Consider the following 19780-nt stretch of genomic DNA (forward strand, 5'->3'; position numbering starts at 1 on the left):
GACATTACAAGACTTTTAGTTGAAGGGGGTGTGTCTGAGTTTTTACTGCTTAGAATATCTTCCTAAAAGTTGCTTAGTTTTAATTTATTTCCTTTTATCCCTCCTTCCTTTCATCTCTCCCTTTTTTCCTCTTTCTTTCCTTCCCAGCTTAATTTCTTAATAAAAGGATTTGAGGCAGCTTGAAGATGCTTTTTTGTTGAACAGAAATTAATTCATGGGTGGATTTTGTTAAGTGATTTTAATATATATGACTCTGGTTCATCTGTTTTGAAGGCCATGTTTTTGGTATACTGCGCACTGGAGAAAGAACCTGTGCCAATGTCCTTGCCTCCAGCCTTGGTGCCACCTTCTAAGAGGAAAACGGTCAGTATATCAGGCCCTATGCGGTTGATCCCCTCTTCAGCATCAGCCAAGGAACCTTACCACTCCTTCCCACCAGTAGGCATTTTACCTACCAAAGCACCGTTAAGACAGGTATAGATTTATCATTGTTAAAGGACTTTTTTAAAAAAAAAAAGTGCATGGCATTTAACAACTGATCGCTTGATGAAGATAGGAGGAACAATCAAAGGGATCAAACTTCAGGGCTCCCTCCTTTGAGCTTGTCTAATGTGATGTCCTAGAGAAGACAGATAATCCTCTCCTGTATGGCCTTACTTACATCCATCATATGGATGTTTCGTTGGCTTTGCCTTGATCTACCTGGAATTCAAGTTGGAGATAGAAGATACACTGTGTTAATCTGGCATGCTTGCCCTGGCATAGTTAATAGATGTTTTGTTTGTTTAATCTCAAGTTAACTCTTGATTCTTTGGGGTCAAATTATCCAATTTTGTGTTGTCCAAGGCCTTTTCCTGTAACCAGCTTCTTATTAGGTTGAGTGAAGGAAAATAATGACAGAATATGCAAATCAGCCCCCTGATTCTTAACTGTTTGGCTACAGTTAAGAATTCAGAATGTAACTGTAAAAAAATGGAGATTTAGAATTTTCTGAGTCTTTTATTTATACAGACTCTCCCAGTTACGTCTATTAATGTGGTCATTCATAAGTCAAGAGTTAACTGTGCTTGAATTCACACATTATTTAAAAAAAATAAAATGGGCATCTGTAAATATAGGCCCTGTAGCTAACCTATATTTTTTTTCTGTAATTTTCTCTTCATCACAGCATTTCAGTTGGGGTGTGATGGAAGTGACACACTGTTGCTATAGTTAGTGGGATAGAGTTGCTGAGAATTTGTGACAGATACTGTCATGACTTGAAAGGGGACACTTGAAAGTTTGTTTCATTTTGGCAGAAATATATATATATATGTATTTTTTTTTTCCTGTAGTGGATTGTATCCCCTGCAGAAAAAGCTAAATATGATGAAATCTTCTTGAAAACTGATAAAGATATGGATGGATTTGTGTCAGGATTGGAAGTCCGTGAAATCTTCCTGAAGACAGGCTTACCTTCTGCCTTACTTGCCCATATTTGGTAAGAGTTTAAGCTGATTTAAAAAACAAATAATGGTTTTGTATCAGCTCTACTTTTGTAATATTTTTAGGCATTAGTAAGTAGGACAGTTTTTGTTTTAGAACTTTATAGTGAAACTTTTGTCTGATGATTTTTTTATTAATAAATTTATTTTTTAATTGGAGAATTGCTTTACAGTGTTGTATTGGTTTCTGCTGTAGGACAATGCAAATCAGCCATAATTATACATATATCCCCTCCCTCTTGATGATTTCTTCTGAGCAGTGGACAAAAACTTGCGGATAGGTTACCTATAATTTTATTAGGTTGACAGTGTCAGTTATTAGAATGTTAAAATCCAGCATTGATTTATATCAACTATTAAACTTCAGCTTTTAAAGGAGAATCCAAAATTCTGAAATTTAAACAGTATTAAAAAGCAGAATCTTGAAAGCATTATTGTATAATTCTGTAGGGTATATGTATACTTATACCTTTACATGGGAACTGCACACTTGGTCCTTAAAAGTGACAAACTTTAGCGTCTTTAGTGAATTTCACATCAAGTGAGGTAATATATAATGAAAATGCTTTATAGTGTGCCTGCCTGCTAATCTGTCTCATTATACTGAGGTTAGTTATCATGAGGTTTCAAGGGGCAGACATCAAAAATGGTACCACATAGCTGCAAAGAGGAACACAGAAAAGAACAAAGGACTGTAGATCTGCCTTAAAAGAATAAGAACTCAAGACTGGAAAAGATTAAATATATATATAACTAATGGTAGCTTCCACTTTCTAGTGCCTAGGCTAGGCACTATACGGAATAAATGGCAGCTGTCATGGGTTTCCCATTTTGCCCAAACTTCTTATGTATTTTGTCTTTAATTCTCACAGTAACTTTGCAAGATGGATGTTATCTCCACTTTGTAGGTGAAGAAACTTAGACTTCGAGAGGTTAAAAAATACAGCCAATGTCACAAGAAGAAATAGTAGAAAAGTGGAATTCAAGGTTTCTTTGACACTGTAGTCTGTAGTCTTTTTGTCAGGCCACATTGGTTTTCGGTGAATCTCTCAGGTCAGAACTTTAGAAAGCTGAGTTTAAAAAAATAGAAAAAGGAGAAAGCAAATAGAATAAAACATTGCTGTTTCTCTTCAAGTGATTTTGTAAAGGTTTCCAGATTGCTGCTTCCTTTCCACACGTGATCTCCATTTGCAGCTGTTGTTTTTCTTTGACTTGGGGATCCTTATATCCTCCTACTTCAAAAGTTGCAGGAAACAAGCTGACACAGGGTATTCTGCTTGTTTTATAATCATTCTAATGCCATGAACGAACCAAATTTGTCGAAACTTGAGGTTTCATTTGACATCTTTTAATGTTTAAAATGTTGGGAGCAGAGAATATTGGCGCACCACAACTTTTACTCTGTAGTGATTCTGGGAATCAGTAAGAAAGCACAGAGCAAACCCGAATTATAGATCCCCCCCCGCTCAGCACCAGGGTGAATGGTTCTCTTTTTCTTACCATTTTATTAACAGCTAGTATCTCTCTTCTAACATGTTAGTGAGTTTGGGGCTAGCCATGAGTTGGAGTGACTTTCTTTTTTAATTCAAATGATGATGATTTTAGAGCTACATAGTCATATTAATTTTCCCCTGGATTTTTAGAATGTTAGTTGTGGCATTTATATACTGTTCATTTTGTTTATTTGCACAGGGCATTATGTGACACAAAGAACTGTGGGAAGCTTTCAAAAGATCAATTTGCCTTGGCTTTTCACTTAATCAATCAGAAGTTAATAAAGGGCATTGATCCTCCTCACATTCTTACTCCTGAGATGATCCCACCATCAGATAGGGCCACTTTACAAAAGGTAAGACAACGTAAAACCTTAATACAGTTAATAGAAAGAAGCAAATGCTGTGTCAGATGACAAACTCAGTTTGTATGGAATAGTGGAGAAAATGTATCTGGCTAGAAACAGAGCGGTATAGTGTTTGTAGTTTAATTTGTACCTATAAATATGTTCAGTGCCTTGTATGATACCCTTGGGCTATAGCTCATTTTTCCCGCCATTCATTACACGTATTGCAAACCATGTTTTCCAGTCTGAAAATTGGAAAAATTTGATCTTGTTTTTCCCCTTGTGGATTTGTGAATTAATTTTTATTAATAGAGTGTTGATTTTAAATGAAATCTATAAGAATTAAATTATTATGTTTCATTTGATAATTCACACTTGGAGAAAGCAATACAAAGTTGAAAACAAAACCTAAGAGATTATGATTACTTGTTGATTTTACATAAAAAGAAAAGAAAAACTTTTTGAGGAAAAACCTGTGTGGCTTTTGCCATATGGATGACCTCTATTCCTGAACATACAACCACATTTCATATCTGAACAGTTAGAAACAGGTTTTAGGTACTTTTGGTTCTGGCCAGCAGTGGGGATTTTCAGAACTACATGTTTTAGTAATATTGTATCTTGATTTTTCTTTTCTCATCTAGAAACACTTCCTAATATTGTGGTTTATAATACCTTGGCCTTGTAATAGAGCTTTAAAAGAGCCTGCCTACTCTAGTGGCTATTTGCCTTAAAACTATGTACTTCGTATCTTTAAATTTCTTGTGACCTACAAAGTAACCATGACTGTGGTGATTCTTATTTAAAGTTATATATATAAGGAGTTGTCACGTATTTGATATGAGGAGAGTTCTCTTTAAAATGTCAGTAGACTATTTTGGTTTTGCATTAATTTTGTTGCATAGGTTAAAAAATCCCATTTTAACAAATTGATTAAGTCAAAATTGGATTATTTTCTCTAACTCAACTAAACAGAAATTTATAGCCACTCAGTATAGAAGTTATGTGTAAGAATTTTTATTCTTATTTTCAAGTAAAGTAACTATTTGATAATCTGCTTTGTCAGTGTTTGGGGAGGAGCATTTTGTGAATTTTTGAGATTCATTTTCATGTAGGACATGGATTCCCTAAATTGTAGAGAAGGCTAAAAGTGATGCCACCTGGAAAGATAAAGATTACACACTTGTATTTATGCCCCCTGCTATAACTATACCTCAGTTATGGAATGTTGTGTTGTTTCATCTTCTTTCACCTATAGAGACTGTTTTTTTCCCTTGCCCCCTTCATTTTATACCCACTGAATCTACCACCAACACAAAAAACACATACAGCAGAACTTTCTGAAGCAAATTATGTTTGTTCATCAAAGGCTCTAATTAGTAGACACTTTGAGTTGTGTCTGCTGTACAGAATTTTCAGTTTAGTAGATTTAGTAAAGTCCATTCACTAGAGCATAGGTACTTCTATGTGAGATATCAGTATTCATTAAAATGGGATTTTATCACTGTTGTCTTACCTATAACCAGTAATTTTAACCTTAAAAATTAAAATTTGCATTTGTTTTGTCGTTCAAATAATCTATTTTCTCTTTATAATCTAATTTTTTTAGAACTGCATTTTTGCAGCTTTGACTAATCCTTTTTTGAACGTTGCTTTCCTTTCTGTGTTTTTTCTAGTTTGGACTATTTTTTCCATTCTGCAGCACTCTGCTTTTCGCCTTTCTTGTACTGTCAGTTTCTTAACTCTACTCTCTCAAGGTTAGAGCTTTACTTTATGCCTTTTTTAGCATTACAGTTTTTGGTTTACAAGATACATTTTGAAATTAGAGGTTTTTTTATGCAGCTAAGTTGATGCAGAGAAAATACCTAAACAGCATGCTTTTGTCACGTGTCTATCACTTGGTCCTTGTGTGTGTTTTAACTTGCCTTCCTTAGGCTTTCTGATCCACTTAGAATCACCAAAGTGGAACTTTTCTGTAATGCAGAAAACAGGGTGAGAGAAAGTATTCTGTGACTAGGGAACATAAAAAAGTACGTTTTTCTTCCTGTGCCTTATATGCTGTTAGCTGTACCTTTCCATGCTTCCTGATTGAATGTCATTTTATTGCTCTGGAATGGGAGTTTAATTTTTGTGTCAGTAATTGAGGCACACAAGCACACTAATCTGTGCCAACTAAGTACAGTAATCTTCATTCTGGAGTCATCTGTGGTATCACTTTATAACTTGCTTGACGTTAAACTTACTTATCTCACTCTGATGATATTTTTAATAGTGAAAGACTGTCAAATGTGAGTCACTTTTTTGAGTTAGAGTGACAAGAAGAGGTGTGGGAGTCATGAGTTTCTTGGTTTGCTTGCACCTCTGATAGCAAAGTTCTCAGTAGCTTTTAGGTGATGTATAAGTTACTCTTGGTGATGAAAGTGAGACTAAGTGCTTATTTTTCATTTTGTTCACCTTTTAAATTGTCTGGCCAGGCTTAGCTCATAAGTTAAAATTCTGGTAAATACTTGTCACATTTGGAAACTCACTTTAAAATTTCTAATTTAATATGGAATGATAAGGGTCTGTGTATTAGTGAAACATGTAGTAAAACATTGTAAGAGGCATATTTGGTATAGATCTGTAATTAATATAAAATTGAGACTAGCATTAATTGAATCCTAATTGATCCTAATTTTGGTGTTGATAATCAAAACAAAGCACATGAGGACTGTTATGCAGTGTAGCGTAAAGAAGTATAGAAATGATTATTTGCCACATTTTATGGATGTATCTGTTCATTGAGTTGGCTTTTAGGGTAATAGTTTTATTTAAATGGTCTTAGTTTGCAGGTGCTGAGGGGCATAATGTGAAATAGCACTTGAATTTAATTAGAAGTCTCCTGACAATATTGCCTTATTAGCTGGGCTCAACTTTAAGCAAGTCCTTTAGTATGTTTCCTTAATTCTAAAATGAGATTTATAATAATACCTGCCTCACCTACAGCGCTACTGTTTTCAGATTAGTACCTAAGTTATTTGTAAACCTTTATAATTATGAGCAGATAGGATATTGTGAACTTCCAGATTTCTTCTTCTGTTGTGCAAGTTGGTGACATACATTATGTTCATAGCAGCATAAGTATAATAGTTCACCTTTTAGAACATAATTTTATGTTCTGCTAATAAGGTCCTCAATATATCTTAGTTCTACCTGTTTAAATCTTGGTTTTAACATTTCCTAATGGTGATCATCCCGTTATTTGTCAATCTGCTTGTAGCACAGGGTGTAGGTCAAGTGTTTGAAGGAACAATTATCTTTTTTCCCTGACTTCAGCCGGTTATGTAAGGCGACAAAAATGTGGTTCACAAAGGAAATTCAGCCAGAGTGGAAGCAAGTCATTGCAAGGCTTTCTCTCTAAAGAGAGAAATTTAAAGAGCATTTTCTGTTGAGGAAGTTAATTATAATAGCTTATATTTATAAAATATCATGAAGTTTGTAGAGTTACTTCATATGCAATATTTAATTTTTGAAGTGGGCAGGCGAGAGATTATTTCCCTGTTTCACAGTGAAATCATGCAGCTAGTAAAATAGCAGGACCCAGAATAAATCAGCTGGGTTTTCTAAATACAAATACCATTCAGAGACTAATTCTGATATCTTCATTATCAAAAGAAAATCTTATGTAAATGATATCATATGAAGATAGTTTCATGTATGGTGATATTAATATTTACTGTGGAATATCCTGGGTGGTTGGCTTTAGTTTAAATAGAGGAGACACTGAAAGTATTTAATGAAAGTAAATATTTGTTTAATTAAATAAAATCAACCATCATTTATTTGATACAAATAAATCACCATTCATCTCCCCAAGAAATTTATGCTTCAGTGGAGGAATTAGTTTATAAATCTTTTATCTTCTTTATTGCAGTGTTCTAGACAGGCTAAGATCAAGTGATGAAGACATTGAGATCTCAAGTGGTGGTATATATTTAGAACAACAGCTTTTAGAGAGTTTAAGGGAATATATCTTAGTATATAACTCTGTATGTATGTGTGTGAAATTACACTAGATAGTGATAGTTTTCTTAAGTGAATTAAAAGTGTTAGTAATACCATAAAACATGTATCCATATAGTACTTTTAAAGATTTTTAATGCTTTTCCACATGCAATTTTATAGTAATAATGTTGTAATTGTGAACTCTTTGTTTTTAGAACATCATAGGATCAAGTCCTGTTGCAGATTTCTCTGCTATTAAGGAGCTAGATACCCTTAACAATGAAATAGTTGACCTACAGAGGTACGTAAAGTAAAATTATACCTGACTATATAAGTACACACACACTCTTTTCTGTTTCTAATGTAAATCTTGGTAAATACTAATTTATTTGGTTAAGTACTATAGTTCTTAAAATGGGAATCAGTGTACCTTATTAAATCTAAGGCAACCTTTAATTTAAGGATGTACTATTTTCTTGTGTAGCACTGAATAAAGAAAGTCACTTCCAAATAAATAATGGCCTTCCATCAACTATAAGGTACTATTTGATTATGGACAGTGAAATAAGTATATCCTAAAAATTTATTTGTTTTTTTTTTTAAAGTATGGTGGTTGATTTACAATGTTGTATTAGTTTGAGGTGTATAGCAAAATGATTCCTTATATATATATATATATATATATATATATATTCCTTTTTTATGGAGAAGGAAATGGCAACCCACTCCAGTACTCTTGCCTGGAAAATTCCATGGACGGAGGAGCCTGGAAGGCTACTGTAGTCTCTGGGGTTGCAGAATCGTACACTACTGAGCGACTTCACTTTCACTGTCTTTCCTTTTATATATATATATATATTCCTTTTATATATACACACACACATATATATACACATACATACACTTGTTCTTTTTCAAATTCTTTTCCCTTATAGGTTATTACAAAATATTGAGTATAGTTTCCTATGCTATACTGTAGGTCCTTGTTGTTTTTCTATTTTAAGTATAGTAGTGTGTATATGTTAATCTTAACCTCCTAACTTTGTCCCTCCGTTTCCCCGAAATAATTTTCCCTCGAACTTTAGGTATTTGAATAACACGTTAGGAAAACATTATTTAATATATTTTATTGAAGGAATTTTATATGTAGACATCATGCCAAGAGCTTTTGTAACTGTTGCCCCATTTGGTCCTCACAGAAACTTTGTAACGAGATAGATATTACTGTTTTACAGGTACAGAGTTAAGATGCTTAGGTTATTTGACTGAAAGTCATACAAACCTATAAGCGGTAGAATTAATACCTGATTTCAAGACTACTTGATTTGGAGTTGAATTTTCTTTCATATGTACTGTGTTGAATTTTCTTTCTACACATGTACTGTATAGAAATGGACTTGAATACAGTTAGATTTGAATCTAAATATAGCAGGTACTCTTGGTATTTCCTAATCTCCTTGTCCCTAGAAACTTTTATAGTAATGCATATTGTAAAAATGACTTCCTAAAATTTCTTTTTAAAAAGTGAGTGCTTTCCTGGTGGCTCGTTGGTAAAGAATCTGCCTGCTAATGCAGGAAACATGGGTTCAATCCCTGATCTGGAAAGACCTCCACATGCCGCAAAGCAACAAAACCCATGTGCCACAACTTTAGAGCCTGTGCTTTACACCCTGGGAGCTACGACTACTGAGCCCATGGGCTGCAACTCCTGAAGCCCCCCTTACCCTAGAGCTTTTGCTCAACAGCAAGAGATGCCACCTAAATGAGAATCCCATGCACTGCAACTAGAGACCGGCTCCTGCTTGCCTCAACTAAAGAAAAGCCCGCGCAACAACAAAAGATCCATCATAGCCCAAAATAAAAAATAAATAAATAAAATTATAATTTTTTAAAAAGTGAGACCACTTTTCCATCTATAGGGCGTTGGATTTAAATGTCATTTTACTTACACAAACTTTTTTTCAACCTTCACAACACTTTAAAGCAGATAATGACTGATACTTTTATCTTGATGATACTGAGACATAAGGGAATTAAATGATGCAGCCGGGCTATATGGCAAGAACTTGGGAAAGATCTTTCCTCATCCATGAGACTACATTGAGATTATTGTAGAGAAAGTTATGATTCTTTTCAGTTGCAAGAAAGAATTCAACCCAGGCTGAATAAGTGAGAGTGAATTTATTCACTAAGGCCTCTTAGAGGTAGGGATAGCTTCAGTTCAGTTCAGTTCAGTCACTCAGTCGTGTCTGACTCTTTGTGACCCGATGAATCGCAGCACATCAGGCCTCCCTGTCCGTCACCAACCCCCGGAGTTTACTCAAACTCAGGTCCATTGAGTTGGTGATGTGATCCAGCTATCTCATCCTCTGTCGTCCCCTTCTTCTCCTGCCCCCAATCCCTCCCAGCATCAGGGTCTTTTCCAATGAGTCAACTCTGCTTGAGGTGGCCAAGTATTGGAGTTTCAGCTTCAGCATCAGTCTTTCCAATGAACACCTAGGACTGATCTCCTTTAGGATGGACTGGTTGGATCTCCTTGCAGTCCAAGGAACTCTCAAGAGTCTTCTCCAACACCACAGTTCAAAAGCATCCATTCTTCGGCGCTCAGCTTTCTTCACAGTCCAACTCTCATACCCATACATGACCACTGGAAAAACCGTAGCCTTGACTAGATGGACTTTTGTTGGCAAAGTAATGTCTCTGCTTTTTAATATGCTGTCTAGGTTGGTCATAACTTTCCTTCCAAGGAGTAAGCATAGCTTAAAGCATAGCTTTGCACTGGGGCTAAAATGATGTAATCAGTTCTCTTGCTCTCTCCATTTCCTGTTTCCACCTCCACTAGGTGGTTCCATTCTCAGGTAGACTTTCCTATTATCCTGTCAGGGGGGTTATTGCACATCTGAGTTTCATGTACCTATTATTTCAAATCTAGTGGGGTTACTGTCTTCTGGCAGTTCCTGCAAAAGCCCTCAGAGTCGATCTGATTGGACTGGTGTAGGATTATACTGAAACAGTCAGTGGCCAGGGACATACTGCTTGCTGATGTGTCGTGAACTGTCTCCTGGACGGGTGGGGGTAGTTTGCCACTGAGGCCAAATGGAGGAGGGCGTATCCCCAGACGAAAATTCTGCTAGAAGGAGGGGTGAATTCAGGGAGTGAATGTCTATAGAAGGCAGCATAGCTTCAAATCCACAGTAATGTCAATGATTGCCCTTAGTATCATCTACCTCTTTGAACAGTACGTCTTGACATTTTATAAACTTAGTCTGGGTACTGTCTTAAAAAATGTTTTCTATTTGATAAATAATTGTTTTAATTGATGAAAATAATTATATTTTAAAAGCATTGGTTTTTCAAATGCATAGCAAATACTCAGCATAATACTAAATAAAAACAGTATTTTTCCATTCAGTTTTATCTTTTATAAATTTTTAAAAAATTTTTAAATGGAGAATAATTGCTTTACAGTGTTGTGTTGGTTTCTGCCATACGTCAACATGAATCAGCCATAGATATACATATGTTCCCTCCCTCTTAGACCTCCCTCCCACCTTCAACCCTATCCCACCCCTCTAGGTTGTCACAGAGCACTGGGAGGAGCTCCCTGTGTCATAGAGCAAATTTCCACTGGCTGTCTGTTTTACATTTGTTAATGTATATCTTTCAATGTTATTCTCTCAATTTGTCCCACCCTCTTCTTCCCCTACTGTGTCCACAAGTCTGTTCTCTGTGTTTGCATCTCTGTTGTTGGTCTGCAAATAGGTTTGTCAGTACTGTTTCTAGAGTCCATATATATACTATAATATATGGTATTTGTCTTCCTTTTTCTGACTTAACTTCACTTTGTATAACAGGCTCTAGGTTCATCCACCTCATTAGAACTGACTTTAACGCATTCCTTTTTATGGCTAATATTCCATTATATATCTATGTACCACAGCTTCTTTATCCATTCATCTGTCAATGGACATCTGGGTTGCTTCCATGTCCTAGCTATTGTAAATAGTACTGCAGTGAACATTGGGGTAAATGTGTCTTTTAGAATTATGGTTTTCTGAGGGTATATGCCCAGTAAGTGGGATTGCTGGGTCCTATGGTAGTTTTATTCCTAGTTTTTTGAGAAACCTCCATGCTGTTCTCCATAGTGGCTGTATCAGTTTATATTCCCACCACTGTGCAAGAGGGTTCCCTGTTCTCCACATCCTCTCTAGCATTTATTTTTTGCAGATATTTTGATGATGGCAATTCTGACCAGAGTGAGGTGATACCTCATTGTAGTTTTGACTTGGCATTTCTCTAATAATAAACAATTTTGAATATCTTTTCAAGTGTCTATTAGCCATCTGCATGTCTTCTTTGGAGCAATGTCTGTTTAGGTCTTCCTCCCATTTTTTGATTGGGTTGTTTGATTTTCTGACATTGAGCTTCATGAGCTGCTTGTATATTTTGGAGATTAATCCTTTGTCACTTGCTTCATTTGCAGTTCTCCCATTCTGAGAGTTGTCTTTTCATCTTATTTATGGTTTTCTTTGTTGTGCAGAAGCTTTTAAGTTTAGTTAGGTCCCACTTATTTATATTTGTTGTTATTTACATTACTCTAGGAGGTGGGTCACAGAGGATCTTGCTATGATTTATGACATAGAGTCTTTTGCCTATGTTTTCCTCTAAGAGTTTTATAGTTTTTGGTCTTAAATTTAGGTCTTTAATCCATTTTGAGTTTAGCTTTGTGTATGGTGTTAGGAAGTATTCTGATTTCATTCTTTTACATGTAGCTGCCAGTTTTCTTAGCACCACTTACTGAAGAGACTTGTGTTCTCCATTGTATATTCTTGCCTCCTTTGTCAAAAATAAGGTGTCCATAGACGCATGGGTTAATTTCTGGGCTTTCTGTCTTGTTCCACTGGTCTATATTTCTGTTTTTGTGCCAGTACCATACTGTCTTGATGGCTGTAGCTTTGTAGTATAGTCTGAAGTCAGGAAAGTCTATTCCACCAGCTCCTCTTTCTTTCTCAAGATCGCTTTGACCTGTTTTGGGGACAGCTCAGACTCTAATCTGGCCCTGCTCCTGTGTGTTCTTGCCTCCAGTGTCCACAGCTGCTAGAGCTAGGCGTTTTCTTTTGTGGGAACACTCATTGTCCTTTTATATATGCCATAGACACAGAGTCTACGCAGTTGATCGTGTGGACTTATCTGCAGTTTATACTGCTGGTGGAAAGGTTTTTGATCCTCTTTAGCCATTCTGGTCCTGGAGCTCAATTGTGGTTTTTTTTTTTTTTTTATTAGTTGGAGGCTAATTACTTCACAACATTTCAGTGGGTTTTGTCATACATTGATATGAATCAGCCATAGATTTACACGTATTCCCCATCCCGATCCCCCCTCCCACCTCCCTCTCCACCCGATTCCTCTGGGTCTTCCCAGTGCACCAGGCCCGAGCACTTGTCTCATGCATCCCACCTGGGCTGGTGATCTGTTTCACCATAGATAGTATGGTGATACTATCAATTGTGGTTTTATCCTTACTTCTGCATGTGGGTCATCCATGGGAGTTTGCTCCTGAGGCTGCCCTGGAGGACTCGGGTCTGCCCCAGTGAGGAATGGGCATGGAGATGTCATGGCTGTTTGGATCACAGGAACCCTGGCAGCTCATGGACACCAGTAGCCACGGGCTCAAGAGATATGGCACTGTTAGGGTGTTTTCCTAGCATCTGGCTACTCTGCCCCAGTGAGGACCGAATGTGGAGGTGGCACGGCTGCTTGGATTGCAGGGACCCTAGTGGTGCCAGGTGTGCAGTGAAGCCAGTTGGCCACAGGCATGGAAAATATGCTGCTCATAGAATCCTTTTCTAACCTCTGCCAGCTGGTGTTCGAAGGCCTCTCTGGCTGGTCCTTCTCTATGGCTCCGTGTGTCTGTCACTGTTAGGACCACCCTCTCTGGGGTCTGTCTCTATTGGTCAGCTGCCGGTGTTTGCATGTGGAGAGAGAGAGGCTACAGTGATGGGCTCCATCCCCTCCCTGTGACTCAGCAGTAGCACCATGCCCCCTCCATGGCTTCCTGGCTTTCCTCCAAAGACATTCCCTGCCACACTCTCCTCTTCCTCATCTCCTCAGGCCATCTCCCTGTGGTCAACAGCAGTGCTTGTCCTGGAATTGCTGTCCGATCTCTATTCTCCATCTCCCAGTCACCATGCATTCTGGTGGACGTGCATCCCCATCCAGGGTATGTAGGGCCATGGCACAGATTGTCTGTGTCATTCTCACTCCATTCAGACGGTTACAGATCACCTTCCCTGTCCAACAGCCTCAAATGCTTCCCTTCTGTCCCAACCACTTGCCCTGATGTGGGGATCTCAACCCTGGTTCAGCTCCCCAGCCCCCCAGGTACAGATTGGTCCTGTTCACTATCTTCCTCTGTTTCCCTTCCTTCCTTCATTCTACCATGTTTTGCGTGGATCTGTGTATTCCTTTCCGATGGTCAGGGACTCCTGCTAGCTCTCAGCTGATTGCTCTGCAAGATCTTCTGCATCTGAAGATGTATTCCTGATGCATCCATGGAGAGAGATGTACTCCACTCCACCTACTTCTCTGCCTTGTCTCCCTTGGGCACTTTTTTTAAATGTGAGTGTTTAGTTTTGACATATCTGCCTTCTACTGAATTCTATCAGATTCTCATTTCCAGCTCAAAAAAGTGAGCCTTTGCCTATTACATAAAGCTTCTACTGTTGGAATCCTAGAAAGTAAAACACAAATAAAAACAAACCCTTGGAGATTACATAATCCAATTTCTTTCTTACTCTTTGGGAAAAAAAGTCATACATCAGGTCAGCAACAGTGCTGACTGGCACCCAAACCTGGTTGTATAAGTTCTAGTTCTGCATTTTTCCTCTTATATAATATAGCTTTTCATTAAGATTTAGAACATTTTTACTTCGGTTTGAAAAAAATAAACATTGGATTAGTCTTACTGGTGTATAGACTGCATTTTCATATGGTCTATAAGTGGCCCATTAGCATTTTTGCTTGTGTTATGAGAAATGTGCATTGAATGGTAGCTAGATTTGAAAATACTTGTCATCTATGCCTCTCAAGCCTGTGAAAATAGACACATAACCCAATATTCTAGGGCTTGCTCGGTTTCAACAGTAGTTATTTTACATATGGAAAATCTTTGTAGTGAGTTTTAATAGGAAGTAGAGCATTGTACATTAAATGTTCTTGCTAGTACAAACTTTTGTAATATTAATTACATTTTGATAAACTGAGCTTTCACTACTTCTAGTTACCATAATGTTAAGTTGTACTGTCAGTCTTGTATGGTGAATTACAGCTAATCACAAAAAAGAACATACGTAACATTTTATGACTGTCTTATTAAGAAAATCATAGAGCCTCAAAACCATATTAAGTTTTAAATTATAGTCACATTTTATAAATCTGAAATACATTTATACTTGATTTGACACTTGGGAAAATATTTTCCCTAGGCTTTTACTTTAGGTGAGAACTACAGTGTAGGCAAACTTCCATCATCTGTCAACTTCAGTAATGTCATAATAAGAGCCATTTACCCCTGCTGAAATTACACTTGTTAAAATTCAGTTTGGTAAATGGTATTAGGTCACTTCCACCAAACCTTTGAGATATTACATTATAAAGCTTGGCTTCTGTTACTGTGAATAACAGTTCTTTCTGTGCAATGGTATTACTCTATAGCCTTTGAATCAAATCTTTTATTAATATGTCAGACTGTGATGTGTATAACTACTAAACAGGAAAAAAGAATTTAAACAGATTTTGTTGTGACTTTTACTAAATTGTTATGTGACAAGAGATTTGCCTTCTTATTTATTTGGTTTTCAGATGAAGATACTTAATTTTAGTCCAGGGACCAAATCTGCAAATAAACAACATACATAATATGAAATTGTAATGAGTGTGTAATGAATACGTTGCTTTAAAAGATTTTTTTCCCCAGTGGTGGTTATAATACATAGTCATTAAAATTTGGAAAATATAGAAAAGCGTAATGAAGAAAGAAATATGTTTCTTAGAATAATAATTTGTTTTGAGCATTGAAAATCAATGGAGATGTAAAAAACTATTAATTTATATAACCTCAAGAGTTGGTTAGGTAAAGAATGTTCTTTGATATCAGTCAGAAAATGAGATGTTGTTTTCTTCTCTAGTTCACCAAATTGTTTCTAGTTGAAAATATAGGACATTGGTAGCTTGAAGCAGTATGACTTTTTGTCAGCTGTTTCTTCACATTTTTTATACAATTCCTTCAGCACTTGCTGTATTGGAATTTAATTATATCAATCAGCTTAAATTAGTATAATATTTTTAACTTATGGGAAAGCAGTTGTCACAGTAATCTAATACCTGGATCTCTCACCTGAACTGAACACCTGTGTTTTTCATTACCCAACTAGTATTTTCATCTGATCATTCAGTAGGACATAACTTCATAAGCTTGCCCTGACCACTGTGCTAGTGTCTTTTATTTCCCTTTCTCAGTGACATCACCACTTCCTGTAACTCAAGCTAGAAACCCGAGATTTATCTTCTCATTTTTCTTCTTTTATTTTTGATGTTTCTTGAGACCTTTCCTACCTTTTCTTGTCCTTTGCCTGATCAACTCCTCCTCATCCTTCAGATCTTACCTTAGATAACATTTTCACTGGAAGGGAAAGCCATCTCTTGACTACTTTACCTCTCAACCCCTATACCTACCAAATCATACTTAAGAGCTTATCTTACATAGTTTTAAAATTTACACTTGTCATAGCATTTACCATGCTTCATTATAACTGTCTGTTTTATTTGGATACCTCACTAGAGTGTGTGCTTCTTAATCGTAGGGACTGTGTGCTTGTTCACTGTTAACCCCTGCTGCTTAGCTTATATGACTGAACTGGGAGTGGATGCTTAGTCATGTTCAACTCTTTGCAACCCCATGGACTGTAGCCTGCCAGCCTCCTCTGACCTTGAGATTTCCAGACAAGAGTACAGGAATGGGTTGCTATTTCCTTCTCCAGGGGATCTTCCCAACCCAGGGATCGAACCCCCTTTTCCAGCACTTTACCACTGAGCTACTGGGTATGTAATAGATACCATGTATATCAATAAAATAGGTACCATATATATATGTGTGTGTGTGCATTAGTTGCTCAGTCATGTTTGACTTTGTAAACCCCATGGGCTATATGTAGCCTGCCAGGTTCCTCCGTCCATGAGATTTCCAGACGAGAATACTGGAGTGGGTTGCCATTCCCTTCTCCAGGGAATCTTCCTGACCCAGGGATCGAACCTGTGTTTTCATACATTGTGGGCGGGCTCTACCATCTGAGCCACCAAGGAAGCCCATATGTGTGTGTGTATATATATATATGTATATACATATAGAGAGACGTAGCTTATTGATAAGTATATAGAGAAAATAATTTGTTCAGTATTGTTAAAATCAGTCCTGTCCTTTCTGCTTTTTCTGTGTTAGAATTAGCCTTTACCTCTTAACCTGGATCATTGCTATAACCTCCTAATCAACTGTGTGCTTTGAGTCTCTCCTTCATTCCTTGAGACTGTCCTTCTTCCAACTGATACAGAAAGTACAACCAGGATCCCTTAGTGACTCCAACTCCCCAGCATGATCCATCTCACTTTTCTGAGTATGGCATAAAGTCTTTTCCTTTGTGGTGTTCTTTTGGCATCCTGACCATTCTTTTGTCTTCACTACTTCCACAGTAAACCTCCTAGAACAGATATTGTGTGTTTGCTCTTGGCCCCTCTCTCAGTGGTCAACATAATGCTTTAATCTGCCATTTCAGTTTCATTCCTCTTCTCGAGCCATATGGTGGGTGGGCTTATTACCTCTCAGTTCAACATGCCACCAGTTTTTATTCTTCTGTGCCTGTGACGTTACTGTTTCCCTTTGTCGGAGCACACCTTTACCTTGTAAACTTTATTCCCGCTTTAAGGCAGGCCCAGCTTAAATATCATCTTTGTCAAACCCTTCCTGAAACCTTGATTGCTAGTTCTTTTTTCCTTTCTACTTAGAGAGTCTTCATTCTTTTAGAATAGTACTCACCACATTTTAATGTGATCTTTTTTTTAATATATCCTTTTTTAAAAAAATTTGAACTCCTTCAGGGTAGGGTCTGTGTCTTATTCATTTGGATATGTCTAGAAATTAATGCACACAGTGCCCGACACTGCAAAATTTTGGTACAGGTTGAATAAATCAAAGAATATTATAAATATTAAGTAATTTCCTGACTTAATTCCTGAAAAGCTTATGGCAGGCTAGAAACCATCCCTAAAAGATGAAATAAAGCAAAGGATCTTCTGAATAATAGTTTATTTTGAAGACTATAAAAGAAGATTTTATAGACAAAAGGGATTTTAATTTTCACAGGAACATTAAGGTTAATAGACTGTTTTTTTCCTATTTGCCAATCTGTTGTGTTAGGGATTTCCTTTGAGAATCTGAAGAAGGCTGTTAGACTCTACCTCCAGAAAAAAAAGAACATATTTATCCATGCACAGCATCTTGCATTTGTTTCAGGAGTTCCTAGACCCTTAAAAGCTATCCATGAACCAATTTTTAAGAACCCTTGCTCTGAAAGTAAAGTGGCTCAAATGTAGAAGGTCTTGGCAATGAAAGGTGAAACATACCAAGAAATTGTTTCAGTCACTTAGTGTGGTGGTGGTGGATTATGCTGAGGCAGGAGTTAATATTTATTTGTCTTCTCCCAGCTTTTACTTCCTTCCTGTCTCTGTCTTTTTAGCAAGAACATCAGGAAGTAGAAGCTACATCCTGTCAGGCCAGTTTGTTGATCTCCGGCCAGTAAACAGGATAGATGATTACAATAGTAGTTATTAGGCATTGTGCTACGCCTGCTTAAGTTCTCCTATTTCATTCTTGCAACATCACTGAAGGGTGAGCAGTCTTATCCTGATTTTTCAGATGAGGAATGCACAGCTTTTCTAAGAAGTTTTCCTTGATATCCGCTTCAGGCCAGAGAATACTTAATATCCTTCTCTCAGAATACTTTGGATACCGAATTATATGTCTTTCCCCAGTAGTCTCTGAGCTCTGTGTGACAGTACCAACTATCTCTTATAATTTCTAATTAGTCAATATAGTGTATATTTCAGAACATGGGTGTTCTAACCAGGTTGCCTGGGTTGATTCCTGACATGACTTAGACAAGTTACTTAACTATCTGTGCCTCAGTTTCTTCATCTGTAAAATGAAAATATGAATAATACCATGTAAAATGCCTAGTACAGTTCCTGGAACATGGTAAATTCTCAGTGCTTGTTAGTACTCGTCATCATCATCATCCCCAAAACCTAGCTCGGTGCCTAGAGCACAGCATTCACTGAAAGGTGCTAGGCAGACGTTGGTTGGAGTGATGGAATGAGCAGTTGCTTCCCTAGTTGGAGAGAAACAGTGTAGCTGGGCAGCCAGAATCTGTGTCCCTAAATGTATAGATCTCTGCCTCAATCATACATAGGAGCTGATTTTTTAAAAGTATTTTGGGCACTATTAGCATGTGGCTTGACTTTTTAAAAAAATTATGTTTTTGGTTTAGTTCAGTTTAAATACTGTGAGAAAACATTAGCTCTGGAGAGAGCATTGCTTATATTATTGAATCTGGAATTCTTTTGCTTGTAAAATCCAATCTGATCTGTTTCTGGCCCCGTGGTACTGTTACTAGAAGGTCTCAGTTGTGACTACCTCAACAGTCCATTAGTGATTGAGTCATCACTAATGTTGTAGCATCTAAGTTGTAGCGTTTGTTTGTTTGGCAATAAGGAGAGGCACCTTAATTTGTATTCACATAAAGTATATGGCTCATCATTTAAAACCTCTGCCTAGGGAAACTTCTCTTTTTTGAAACCCTTCTTGCTCAAGTCTGAGTCTGTGTTAATATGGCAGCCACGAGCTGCATGTGGCTATTGAGCCCTTGAAATATGGGTAATCCAAATTAAGATGTGCTATTAGTATCAAATATACTGGATTTCAAAAGAAGAATGTGAATTTTTTTATATCTTGGATTAAATAAAACATATTAAAATAAATTTCACTTGTTTCTTTTTACTTTTTAATATAGAGCTATTAGACCATTTAAAATTACGTGTGTGGCTTATATTTCTCTTGGACCTCTGCTCTGAACCTGTTGTTTGCTATAGAAATGACATTTTACTTGCTTGCATTATTTTCTGAAACTGATAGCTTATTAAGGGGAACTTAGGTCTTTTAAGAGCAGCACATTTTAGAAAATATGTTTCAGTTTGTTTTGGGGAAATGAAAATGTCTACCAAGAAATTTCAGATCCTGAAGGATTTAGGAGTCAGTCTCTACCAACATATTTAAGTTCTAACTACCATCACTCTGGATGCTTGATTCAATTCAGTTCAGTCACTCAGTCGTGTCTGACTCTTTGCGACCCTATGGACTGCAGCA

At 37.0% G+C, this 19780-nt stretch overlaps 1 protein-coding gene across 8 annotated transcripts in view; it reads left to right on the plus strand.

The window, feature by feature from the left end:
- EPS15 (epidermal growth factor receptor pathway substrate 15) overlaps positions 1-19780 on the plus strand; it is a 139598-nt gene that overhangs the window by 55495 nt on the left and 64323 nt on the right. For 4 of the 8 annotated variants that reach the window (XM_043876708.1, XM_043876714.1, XM_043876706.1 and 1 more), the window contains exons 9-12: positions 274-474; positions 1335-1480; positions 3177-3333; positions 7524-7609. In XM_043876708.1, coding sequence (XP_043732643.1) covers positions 274-474; positions 1335-1480; positions 3177-3333; positions 7524-7609 — 590 coding nt within the window. The remainder of the gene's footprint in view (positions 1-273; positions 475-1334; positions 1481-3176; positions 3334-7523; positions 7610-19780) is intronic. The other 4 variants (XM_043876712.1, XM_043876713.1, XM_043876709.1 and 1 more) reach the window with 1 other exon arrangement.

Source organism: Cervus elaphus, chromosome 20, assembly GCF_910594005.1.
Source record: "Cervus elaphus chromosome 20, mCerEla1.1, whole genome shotgun sequence".
In the NCBI taxonomy this organism is placed as follows: domain Eukaryota; kingdom Metazoa; phylum Chordata; class Mammalia; order Artiodactyla; family Cervidae; genus Cervus; species Cervus elaphus.